This window comes from Mytilus edulis, chromosome 7 (assembly GCF_963676685.1).
Source record: "Mytilus edulis chromosome 7, xbMytEdul2.2, whole genome shotgun sequence".
In the NCBI taxonomy this organism is placed as follows: Eukaryota; Metazoa; Mollusca; class Bivalvia; order Mytilida; family Mytilidae; genus Mytilus; species Mytilus edulis.
Genome location: NC_092350.1, coordinates 53,134,210 through 53,148,128, shown reverse-complemented (window position 1 = coordinate 53,148,128; position 13,919 = coordinate 53,134,210). Strand labels below are relative to the sequence as shown.

Sequence of the window (13,919 nt, the reverse complement as noted above, 5' to 3'; positions counted from 1 at the left end):
ATATGTTAAGTGCCATGTGTGCAGTAAATCCTCCTCATGAAACCATAGAAAAGAATTATTCTCGATGGTCTCAAAATATTACAAATAAGGCCATTGGTTTTCGCAATTGAATTGTTTCATATTTTACATGTCGAGACCTACAATAACTGAATATACGATACGGATATTGTCACATTTTTTAATTTTTTTTTTAACATAAATAAGGCCGTTAGTTTTCTCGTTTAAATTGTTTTACGAGGTCTTATCGGGGCCTTTTATAGCTGACTATGCGTCATGGGCTTTGCTCATTGCTGAAGGCCGTACGATGACCTATAGTTGTTAATGTCTATGTCATTTTGGTTTTTTGTGGATAGTTGTCTCATTGGCAATCATACCACATCTTCTTTTTTATACATTGTTGAAAGCCCTAGTTGTCTTTAATGACTTACATCCACTTCATTTAAACTTTGGTAGATAGTTGTCGCATTGACAATCATACAACATCTCATTATCCTTAAGAGAGCCGAGGAATAACTGCTTTTGGTCGATCAAGGCCAAAACAAAAAAACAACACATAAGTATAATTATATTTTTTTATTTTTGCGCCAAGATGTGGAAATATCCTTCCATTAGAATATAACGACAACCACATAAACTTCTACGGACAAGTTTCCTGAAAATATAACATACTATAGATTAGTCTTAATATAGAAACATATATAGACTAAACTTTACGACAAAAGAGAGGATTTCAGCTTTCCAATTGTGAACTTTCCATTTCTAAGTAGCAACATTCCAGCAGCACCTGCATACGGGGTATATATCTCCCAATTGATACGATATTCCCGTGCTTGCATTTCCTATCATGATTTTCTTGATAGAGGGTTACTGCTCACAAGGAAGCTATTAAACCAAGAGTTCCAAATGGTGAAGTTGAAATCATCCCTTCGTAAATTTTACGGACGCCATCACGAGTTGGTTGACCGTTATGAAATAACCGTTTCACAAATGATATCGGATATGTTCCTTACGTCGTAACTACAATCCCCTTCCCTTTCATGAATGTGACCTACCGAATTAGACTATTTACCGGATTTGTAATCACATAAACAACACGACGGGTGCCACATGTGGAGCAGGATCTGCTTACCCTTCCGGAGCACCTGAGATCACCCCTAGTTTTTGGTGGGGTTCGTGTTGTTTATTCTTTAGTTTTCTATGTTGTGTCATGTATACTATTGTTTTTCTGTTTGTCTTTTTCATTTTTAGCCATGGCGTTGTCAGTTTGTTTTAGATTTATGAGTTTGACTGTCCCTTTGGTATCTTTCGTCCCTCTTTTATATAGCATAAGATTATATAATTAAATTAAAATTAAATGCTTGGTCAACTTAACCACACTAAAATTTACTGGAAACTTATTCAAATCAATAGCATTTGCCGCCGCTACGTTTGAATCATTCAAATCATACCTTATTATAGTTTTTAAAAAGTGGATGTCATACGTTGAGCAGGACCTGCTTACGCTAAAGAAACATCATATATCGTTCCGTTTTATGTTCATTTGTTTTCTATTGCGTTTTGTATTCCGTTGTTTTGGAGTTTCTTATAACTCTTATAACCCAAAAAAAGATGTTTGGAAGACGTAAAATTTCCTTTCAACTCATTTTAAATTTTTACAGATTCAAAATGCAACGGCTCGCAAAAATTAAGAGATGAATGATTTTATTTTTTGTCATTGTTAGTTAATCCTAAAATTTATATAAATTATTTAATAATTTTATAGGTGTAATACCACCAAATTACAGAACGTCACATCCGGTTGAATCCGAAAAAGGGTTGAAAAAATATTCCCTTGAATTTGACAGTTGAAGGTAATTAATCCTAGATATCATTGCATTTAATGAAGTTCTGAGTCATAAACATATATCTTTGGTGTTTCAAAGTACCATAATAATTTCAATTGGTGTTTCTATAGAATGTTTTGGAAACTTGAGGTTACATTGTAAATCAAGCTTGTACACAGGAAAAAAAGGGTGAACAATTTACTGAATAAATTCTAATGTAGGTAACTTTCTTATATGCCATGATATGTTATGTGAAATTGTGTCTATTGTACTAGACAGGATGAATCTTCACGCAAGCTAAGTATTTCTTTATTTGAAACAAAGATAAACTGCACAATGAGTAATTTGTGGAATAGTGCAAAATAAATAAAGACTTGTAAGGGAAAACCAATAAATCTTTTTATGGGAAGCTACAAATTTTCCATCGGCCTTTAAGTACTCGCATTTGTTAAAATTTCATGCTATTTAAATGAATTATTACAAAAATAAATTATTCACAATGGATTGAGTCTCAAAAACACATTTTATCAGAAAGTTTCCTTACAAAAGCCTCTACCATGAATTTTGAAAGACAAAGCAAGCCAGACTCAGTGTATTGGGAAGCTTTTCCTTAATTTTCCTTATTTCTTATATTTTACTGTAAAAGAAAACGTTTCCATAAGTGTTAATGTAATAGATATTTAATTATAAGTAAATGAAATTATTTTCGAAGCATTTATAACAAATTGGTAACTAAAAGGGATGCTTTTTATGTCACTCTCTGAAACGCTAAGGAAAATTAAGTTTTTAGTAAAGACTTATTTAAACCACTATATGTAGTCTTTTAACTTGTATATGGATGATTAATTCAGCTTGAATACTTATAATTCATGTAATTATTCATTTATTATTGTTTTTTTGCATTAATTAGTGAAAGATAATCCAAATGTTTTAAAATTTAAATTTTGAGGAAATCAGAAGTATAAATGGACCAAAAGAGACCTTATAATGAAGACACATAGGTCCATTCGTGGTATTTATCATACAAAAGTCACCTTTTGTATCATATTCAACTGTTTGTAGGCAGATGAGATAGCTATTTGATCATTTATTGGTTAACACTATATTTTGTCATGGTGCGGCTTGATTTGGAAACGTCGAAAAAAAAATTGCTCGATTCACATTATAAAATTGAGAATGGAAATGGGGAATGTGCCAAAGAGACAACAACCCGACCATAGAAAAAAAACAACAGCAGAAGGTCACCAACAGGTCTTCAATGTAGCGAAAAATTCCCGCACCCGGAGGCGTCCTTCAACTGGCCCCTAAACAAATATATACTAGTTCAGTATAAAGGAGCAAAGACTATATTTGTTCTCTAACTTTGAACTGATTGTGACAAAATTTGACAGTTATGCTTGACATAAGAATTATTACAAAGGAAAAAAAATCACATTCATTTTATGCAACAAAAATGTCTTCTTTATGAGTAATATCACCAAATCATAGTACGTCACATCCGGTTGCAAACGAAAAAGGGTCGAAAAAATATTCTGTTGAATATGACAGTTGTTGGAAATGAATCCTACATTTCATTTCAGGCAAAGTTTCTGGTCAAAACAATATATTTTAGGTGTTTCAAAGCACCAATATTTTTTTATTTGGTATTATGTAGAGTATATTTTGGCAACTTGAGGTTACATGATTAATCAAGCTCGTATACAAGAAAACAAAGGCGAATATTTAAATAGCTAACTTCCAGTGAAGGTTATTTTCTTTAATGCAATGATATTATTTGTGAAATGTTGTTTTTAGTACTGGACAGGATAACACTTTACTAGTGCGAAGTATTTCTTTATTTAAAACAAAAATAAATTCTGCACATTTTTTGAAAAGTGCAAATTTAACAAAGACTTATAGGAAAAATCGATGGTTGTATTACAACTCTATTAAAATCAATTCTTCTATTGAGAAATGAAATATTGTGAAGTTTCTGATACTTCTTTATGTTCTTGATTAAAGTTTTATGAGTGAGCAAAGACTCTTCAGAAAAATATGAATTTTGTAAGATATCTTAACCCATTTAAAAATGCTATTTTGTTTAAAATCATATTTTTTGCCCTAAAAAAAATACAAAACACAATAAAACCAAAACAAAATTACGCTGAGTATGATTATTCGTCGTGCACTTTCTTGAATCTGATTGGTAACGATTGATTCGGTTACAAAAGATATACAGTTTTCTAAATACAACATTCCTAAAAGGTTGTTCATACTAACCCTTGGAAATTCGCACATATAACGTTGGGCTCTATCACAAGGATCGTCATCCCAGTTCCAGTTATTATTAGGTGCAGATTCAAATTCCACACAGTCATCGTTTTGTATTGGATCACCTGGAAACAAAAATTCTAACATCAATGTGAAATAACATAATAACAAGAAATTACAAAAATACCGAAGGCTCTTTATCAAATGACAAAATAAAAAAGTTCAAACACATCAAATGAATGAGAGACGATTTGCATATTAGTGACTGGTTCAGGCATAATCGAAAATCATGATAAAAAAGACGTAATAGAAAGTCATGATAAAACAACTTAATAGAAAATAATTGATAAACAACGACTGCATAGAAAATCATAAAAAGCATGAAGCCCGTCTCCGGTATTTTTGGCGGGGTTCTTTTATGTTGTGTTTGTTTATTATTGTTAGTCTGTTTTTATTTGTTTTCATGGCATTGTCAGTTTATTATCGACTTATGGAGTTTGAACCCCCTTTTGTATATTTAGCCTCTTTCTTAAAGCTCAACTAATTTTACAGAAAAGACTTGCAGAAGTGTGCTTATTACATATTAACTTCACCAGTGTTCCAGTAGAGGACCGAGGAAGACTGACTAAAAATCGACATGTGCCTTTCGCAAGTAATGAGCGTAGTTCAGATGTTGTCGTTGGTTCATGTCTGTCATATTTGTTTTTCTAAATTGAATAGTCTCTTTTTAATGTCAGGCACTAAATTGAATAGTCTCTTTATTAATGTCAGGCACTTGATAACCGAATATATGGTTAAGGGATTTCTTATTGTTGAAGGCCGTAAAGTTTCCAGTAATTTCTTAGATCCACTTCATTTCATTTGAGCATTCAGTTTGGTGGATAGTTTTCTCACTTGCAATCATACCTCATCGCCTTATTGCCGTGCAATATAAGTTCTACAATCACCAACTAATTGTTTAACCGATAGAATGTGTATGTTTTTAAATTGATATCGAAATGTTGTCAGTCATATCGACTTCGGTAAATTCAGTGCTGAATAGAGAGTTCTATTGAGGCCAATTCAGTTCTGTTCATTACCAGTCTAGACGACTAGTATGATGTTTATGTGTACAGGAAAATAGCAGATACTGAAATCTGAACATAGACTGAACGGATCTAAATTGACTGCCAAAAAAAATGCCTGATCAGTACTAAAGTAACCGCAGTGGATGAGTCTTCAAATTGACCGAAATACTCAAATTGACTGAGAGATTTATTATTCAGTCTTTTAAGAGTTGTTACGTTGATATTTTATACTTGATATCAGTTTGTCGTTATTTGAGAAATATCAGTTTTGCTGTATAGTCGTTCTTGTATTTTTTTTCATGTACTTTTTAAAGCTTCAGTGAAATTTTATAGGAAAGTATAAAATATCATAAAAATTTCAATCTAACAACTAGTATATCGTATTTGGCCATTTTTATATTATAGTTCGTTTATATGTGTGTTACATTTTATTATTGTGTTTCTGTTCTGTCGTAGTTCTCCTCTTATATTTGATGTGTTTCCTCAGTTTTAGTTTGTAACCCGTTTTTTTCTCAATCGATTTATGAATTTCGAACAGCGGTATACTACTGTTGCCTTTATTTATCTTTCGCAGGTACAAGTATTGATTACCTTTACCCTACTGGGCATATGTTTTGAAACTGTTTTTCTTCAATTTGTCACATTTTTAAAAAAAATGAGTTGGCCTACAAACTGTTTGCCAGTCATACGTCTTCTATAGACGGAAACATGTTTGACGTACAAAATTATAAATCAGTATCTTTGATAAAGTTTTGTTTCCTTGTAAAGTGTTGATTTACCTGTCCAAAGTCTTTCTTAGTAATTTTGTAGTACATAATTTATTTCTGTTGTATTTTGGAAGTTTGGTGGACTTGACTGATCTTACTTTTTCTAAGTTGAGATAACTAATTTGCTTTCCAATGCTCAGAAGAATGCCTTCTTTTGTTAATATGTTGACTTCGATCTGTTGATTTTGTTAAATGGGTCATTGACTCAAAGACGTATAATCCAAAAGATGAGCTTAACAACACCAGAGGGACAGTCAATATAGATGAAAAATAAACTGACAACGTCATCATGGTCATGGCTAAAAAAGAAAATGACAAAAAAACAAATAATAGTACATAAGACAAACCATCAAATTGAGAATGGAAATGGGGAGTGTGTCAAAGATACAACAACCAGAACAAAGTGCAAATAACAGCCATAGTTCATTACCTAATACTTATCTAAAAAGGCAACACTTACGTTCTCCAAATGGGAGAGTATCCAATGTTAAAGCACCACCAGCATCGACAAATTCAAAATTCTCGTCACTTGTAGGACTATAAAGACCTGTCCATATATCTACGTTTTGTCCTAAAAAAGAATTGGATTATTATCACTGTCATATTTTGTGTCTTTAAATATTCCATTATGAGTGGTAATTTTATAACGCTTGAATACAGCTCGAGGTAATTAATTTCAATACATCAGTAAAAAGTGAAATTATAAAAATACTGAACTCCGAGGAAAATTAAAAAAAGGAAAGTCCATAATCAAATGACAAAATCAAAAGCTTAAGCACATCACACGAATGAACAACAATTGTCATATTCCTGACTTGGTACAGGCATGTTCTTATGTAAAACAATATGGTGGATTGAATCTGGTTGTATAGCTAGCTAAACCTCTCACTTGTTTATTACAGGTGCATCAAATTCCATTAAATTGACAAAGATGCGTGAACAAAACAAACAGACAAAACAGTTAGAAATGTGAATAGGTAAAAGATCCTTCGGTGAGTTATTTTGAACATTAAAATCAATTCATGAGAGTTATCTATTTCGAGTTGATATATATTTTTTTTATCGTCAAAAAGTCGGATTGAGTGCTTTGTATATTATTGAAGAAAACAGACATATCCGTTGCAATAAACGAAATTTACATCGTCTAAACTTTTGAAAGTGATCAATGACCTAACGAAAAGATAATGATAACAATAATAACAATATACTTTATTTGGAAACACTCAGACACATATTTACATGTGCAACAATATTCAAAATATATAGTCATAATTATGGTTACTACAAAACAACGTTAACATATAATCATATTTAATTACGATATTTTAAATAATTTCTTAATAAACAATGATAAGTTTTTAAGAACTTTGATATTGCAAAATGAAAGCAGTCCTTTCATTTTCCCAACACATGGATAAATGCGGTAATATTCTGAAATGTAATTTTTTCCGATATTTTTAACAATATCAGATTGGCACTCAAATAAGTAGTGAAACTCATTTCCAATGGAACTGTTGTGATATCGTATCATGATGAATAGGAAAATAATATAAACGGACTTTTTGTAGTTATTTTTGTAATAATAAAGTCGACACAAAATGAGAATATCAATGTGTTTAGTTCCGATAGGGTTGTTAGTGTGTCTGAACTCACTAAAGGCATGATGTCGTCGTGTTATTGCTACAAAAACGTTGTCTAAACTATAAATTGACTGATTATGTCTCATATTAACAATCGTAAAATTCTGCTTAAATATGGCTTCTGATGGCAGAATACGCTTAGCCTGTTAAAGCAATCGGTCTCGCTATAAGATTCGACAGTGAATAACTATACTTAGTTGCGCTGGTTTTTTTATCAGATAGGATTATGAGCTTTCATTAACAATCATAGTTATGGCTTTTATTATTTATTAAAATTTTGCATCCCCTTTCGAAAACCTTCAACAAAGAGGTGATAGAATTGAAATATAGGTTCTAGATTTACGAAAGTATGATTTGGGTGATGTGGATCGTGAGTGTTGGTTGTCTTCTTCAGAGGTTAACGTACTTATTATTTTTATTGAAGTAGTTCTTTAAAAAAAATCAGCATTTTCAATCGGATGAAATGCAACACCCGCACATTATATGGTAATGGCGGGAACGTGGTTGGACGTTGATATTGTGTTGCCTATTGTTACAAAAATCACCCTATTTCAAACATATTAAGTGATTGCGCGTCCAATACTGATTTCTTTTTCAGATTTTAGAACTGCTTCATCATACTGCAAAATTAACAAAAGACGGTATTAAGTTTGGGTATTCAACTGCTAGGTTCAAATCAAGATTTTTGAAATGTCCATGTTGCCTTGAGTTGGTAGTAGGATACCATACATTCGAAAATAGACACTGAAACATTAATCATAATAGAATTCCATCTTCTATTAATAATATAGGCAAAACAAAGCAATATTCATTTGAAGTTCGTACCGTTTTCTTACTATGTTAAATAAAGAGTTATCTAGATCTCCATCTACTATATTATAGCATTACTGTCCGCTGCCAATAAAACAATATTTGTCTCGATACATGTTATTTACATAATGAAGATTTAAAACGTAGACAGGACCATTTTACATGCTTACTAGTACAAGTAATTAGGAATGTGTTTGTCAATGAATAGTCAATATTCCTTTTTTATTACAACGATACACATAACATCGCTCAATAACCGATTACTAAACTCATAACTTACCAAAACCCGTCGTACTCTTAACAGTAATAGCTTCTACTACGGTTTTTGGCGCCCATAGGTAGGCACCTTTCATCCTACATATATTCTAAAATTGCAAAACAAGACACACTACATTTATATCATAATTCTAGTTCACCAAATGAAACGTTAGCTTTTTTTTTTGAAACAGTTCAGTATTTCTGTTATTCCACTGTTTCCCTCTTATAGTTGCTGTGGTTTTTTTCGCTTAATCGATTTATGACTATTGGCAACCGTCAACAACTGTTGCCTTTGTTTACTTTATGCCCTCAAATAAGAAAAGCAAGATCAATAATAACTAAGCACGACGGGTGCAACATGTGAAGCAGGATCTGATAACCCTTTTGGAGTATTTGAGCTCACCGCCAGTATTTGTTGGGGTGAATGTAGCATTGTCTTTATTTTTTATATGTTGAGTTTTGTGTAGTATTGTTTGTCTGGTTTTTTTTCTATTTAAGACATTGCGTTGTGAGTTTATTTTCGATTAATGAGTTTTTATCTTAGACGTGGAAGTGTTTTAGACTTTGTTAGTGCATCCATCAATTATCTACGTGTAAATATGTGAAGTATTAGGTTTTATGATTTTTAAATATAACAAGGCTAATACTAGTGTAAAGGTTAACTCATGTGTCTTTTTTTGTTTTACCTTCGATTTATCATTTTTGTATCAATAATATATTACATTTTTAACGATGTAACTTCAATGCTATAAATAAAGGCAACAGTAGTATACCTCTGTTCCAAATTCATCAATCGATTGAGGAAAAAAAATTCGGGTTATAAACAAAAACTGAGGGAAACACATCAAATATAAGAGGAGAACTACGACACAACAGAAACACAACATTAAAATGTAAAACACACAGAAATGAACTATAATATAACAATGGCCAATTTCCTGACTTGGTACAGGACATTTTAATTAAACAAAATGGTGGATTGAACCTGGTTTTGTGGCATGCCACACCTCCCGCTTTTATGGCAATGTTAAATATAACATTAAAATGACAACATTACATTACAGGACTACAATACAATTAAATGGAAGAACATATAGGACAGAGAAACAGACGAATAATAGCTAACAGAAGGCACCAGGTTTAAATTTAATACGCCAGACGCGCGTTTCGTCCACACAAGACTCCCGTGACACTCTGATGACAAAAGTTCGAAAGCCAAAACAAGTTGTAGAGCATTGAGGACCAAAAGTTCCAAAAAGTTGTGCCTAATACGGCTAGGGTTTTCTGCCTGGAACAAGAACTTCCTTATTATTTAGAATAATTCATACTTTTGCAAACAGTATTTATTTTTTAAATGGCTATATAATAGATATACATGATAAAACTGGTGACTAACTACAGAATAAAAACGGATGCATAAAACAACCAAAACCAGCACATAAAATTTCACAGCCGAGTTAGCCAAAGCGATAAACGCACAAAGTGACGTCACATTTGAATTTCTAAAGATTTCCCAAAAATAGGATAGAATTAGGATAGAATTCAAGATTAGGTTTGTAATACTGATATAACATTTATTAATAACAATGAAAATTACAATACTAATTAATATCAAATTGTGGAAGTTATTAGATAATTAATTGTATTATCTAGCTATGTCGGTGTTTCTTCTTTATTAAACTGTAAACCAAATATATCGTATAAAGGAGTAGGTTCACTAAGACCCCTTTTTGGCCCCAAAATATAGCAGTTTTAGAAAATTGTGAAAATGTAATCTTTAAGCTATATTTTGGAAAGTAAAATGCTTCTGCTACATAAATATGAGCTGTTCTTGACGATACAATGCACAAATAACGCGTTTTAGCATCATTAAGTCATGCTAAATTACTGAAATCTTCAAAATTTTACCATTTTGGTCATTTTTTAGACGGTTTCCGTCTAAAATGAAAGTGGCCGCATTCGTGTTCATTCATAATATTGAAGTGGAAGTTGTATTTGATGATAAAACAAAACATATATAAAGGTTGAGGATGAACACGGATGCGGCCACATTCATTTTTGACAAAAACCATCTGAAAAGTGACGTTTTTTGGCATATTTGATAGATTTTTCATATTTAAGCTTGAATCAGAGCGTTTTTATTGACTAAATCAGTTAAAATCTTTCACATAAACTAATCGAATCAATTGAAATAGACACTTAAGTGTTTAAAAAGTGTCCAAAAACTTTCGTTAGATGAACTTGAAATTTGAGGCCAAAATCGGCCCTTACCGGACCTACTCCTTTAGTTGACCCAAACTAAAATCTAATAAATAAACTGGATAATTAATTATCTTTACCATAACTCACGTGCACGAATACAACAGACAAAAATAAGATTTACAACTACAAACGATAAAACATTTGACAAAATGGAAGTCTTTTAAACGAAAGCAAATATGCCTGAATTAGTATTAAATGTTTTGTAATTAATTGTAGATAATTCTTGAACCATCTTTCATAATCTTAGATTAAACCTACTCTGATAAGGTGTTGTTGTCCAATCGTTTGTAGTGTTTGAGCTTTTAATTTTGCCATTTTATCAGGGACTTTCCGTTTTGAATTTTCCTCGTAGTTCAGTGCTTTTGTGATTTTACTTTTTATTAAATCTGATATCAGATTAAATATACTTACCAAAGCATCAGACCAGCTTTGCTTATCATCTCCACTGAAGAAGTAACAATTAGTACTAGCTGTTAAGTTATTTGAAATCATGTATCCTTCAGGGCATTGTACAACTGGTGCTATGAAACAATATGAGTATTATTTTTTAGAACACTATTAATAGATTATTAGTTGGAACACTATTAATATGACACAATATGAGTTGACTATTAGTTGGAACACTATTAATATGACACAATATGAGTTGATTATTAGTTGGAACACTATTAATATGACACAATATGAGTTGATTATTTGTTGGAACACATTGTACTATTGATATGTCACAATATGAGTTGATAATGAGTTGGAACACATGATATTATTATACCTCAGTCATCATTTTCTATATTAGATAAGTACACAACACTTTCACTATTTTTTAAAAATAAAAAAAATTCAAGTATATGAAACATGTATGTACGGGAAAGTGGGTTGACCAATGTAAAAGGGCGGGAATTCAAATACAACTTGAAAAAAGGGTATATACAGACACTGGGCAGTCTACCTAATCCTAAAAACCTCAATGACTACGTAAGCGTGAACATGGACTTGAGATCGTAGTTAAAAGCTACCGAGGAAAAAACAAAATCCTAATAAATGCATTCCTTTTCTGAACTAACCCTAACAAGGAACGCTCAAAGCCGAATGTTTGAAAGCCTTTGATGTTAATACACTTAAACAATCGAAAAGCTATATTTAAACGGATAGTAGCTACGATTTTGATTAAAAAAAAAAATTTAATTTATATTCCGGATTTTGTACAAAAAGTTAACTATTAAACTATGAATAAAACCATCACTGTTTACTTTCCATTTAGCATTTAGAAGCTATTTAACGTTTTACACCGGCATTTGTTTTTGTCTACTAGATGTAGATGTATATGTTAAGCCAACCCTTATTCACATGACCAAATAAAAAAATCACATCAAGATTTTTACAGTTTAGTGTACTACTTTTAGAACCAATTATATCAAACTTATAGAAAAGTTTATCGGATCTAACTTAAAGTATGGATAATTTCATGTTAGGGGTTTGTAATTCAATGTGACAGCTTTAGACAAACTGGTTTTCATACTGGACCAAATCACTACTTTACCTTGGAACACATGCCCACCTATTATTTATATGTTATTTCTCCCCCCCCCCCCCTATTTTATGCTATAATATAAATAAATAAATTTGGAAGTTGTATGCAAATAAAAGTTGCAAGTTATAGTCTGTCTGCACTAGTGACTCTATTTGTAGACAACGAAAATCAAAGGAGGACAATTATGTCTCCGGACCTTCTAGTGCTCTGTCAAGTAATATAAACTAAGATAACTTATGTGTCGTGTGTACTATTGTTTTTCTGTTTGTCTTTTTTATTTTTAGCCATGGCGTTGTCAGTTTGTTTTAGATTTATGAGTTTGACTGTCCCTTTGGTATCTTTCGTCCCTCTTTTAGGCTTGCAATCGATACAATTTGGATTTGTTTATGGAGAGGACCTGTTTTCTATAGATTTCTGGAAAACTGTTAATTTTTCCCTAAAAGCCGAAGGGCTCGTACATCTTTTTCAGGACCAGACACAACTGTACGACAGCATAGCGTACAAGATAAATATGACAAGCCCAATGTCATTGCAAATCTCTTGAATTGACCACCAAAATGTGACCGAGAATCAGTAGGACTGTAACAAGTTTAATACAGGATCAAGACTTACAACTTGCGCTCTGTCGGGTTGTTGTCTCTTTAACCCGTTTTCCATTCTCAATTCTAATGACCGTGAGTAATGTATTATTTTATAAGTTTGTTTCATAAATGTGATGTTTAACACAATATTCTTTAACTTGTGATATAAAGTACTACAATTCAAGAACAATGTATTATAGCAGATTGAAAAAATCCACTACTCTAATAATAAAATCAACTTGTTTAACATTTAACATTTAGCAGAGGCAGATTTAAAAGGAGGCAGGGGGCACGGGCCCCCTTTATGGTAAACATTTTGTTGAATGTTGTGGGAATCACTGGAACAGGCCCCCTTTTATAACATTCTCTTCATACACTTATACCTCCCTAGCTTATGAAAAAGTCTGGATCTGCCACTGTCATGAATGCATTGTGTAATGATTAACAGTCGAGTAACTTTGTTTTGCTTTCAAAAACATATCCATTCCAGTCAACAAAACAATGAAAGGCAAGCATAAAGAAGTGGCTGTTTCAGACTATTAAGGACTTTGAATAATTTAATTATTCGTACCATAAATGAAAATAACGTCACGTTATTGGTTGAATATCTATTGTTTTTGACATTTTTAGCCAATCGTAACCTTTTGATATACACTTTTAGAAATATAAACCAGAATGAATTCGATTTTGAAACGCCGAAATAGAATACCCTGGTTAAAAACAAATTAATGAATTTCCAATAAAGTACAATAATAAATGAATAATACGAATCATAAAAAATACCTTTTTTTGATATTAAACAGAAAAAGTTATTTCCCACATACTAATTCAAACGTAATATGTACAGACTGATCTTAACGACATCAACATTTTATTGAAACTAATTACAACAAAATAGAATAACTAGCAAAAAAGAAGAAAACAACTATT

At 31.7% G+C, this 13,919-nt stretch overlaps 1 protein-coding gene across 1 annotated transcript; it reads right to left on the bottom strand.

Annotated features, from left to right (window-relative positions):
- Positions 1 to 558: 558 nt before the first annotated feature.
- Positions 559 to 11,395, bottom strand: LOC139481757 (perlucin-like protein). The gene is made up of 5 exons (XM_071265247.1): positions 11,289 to 11,395; positions 8,638 to 8,722; positions 6,368 to 6,478; positions 4,083 to 4,198; positions 559 to 652 (listed from the first exon to the last, which is right to left on the bottom strand). Exons 1-5 carry the CDS (start codon positions 11,367 to 11,369, stop codon positions 638 to 640), a joined length of 408 nt encoding a protein of 135 aa, XP_071121348.1. The 5' UTR covers positions 11,370 to 11,395; the 3' UTR covers positions 559 to 637.
- Between the last annotated feature and the right edge of the window lie 2,524 nt (positions 11,396 to 13,919).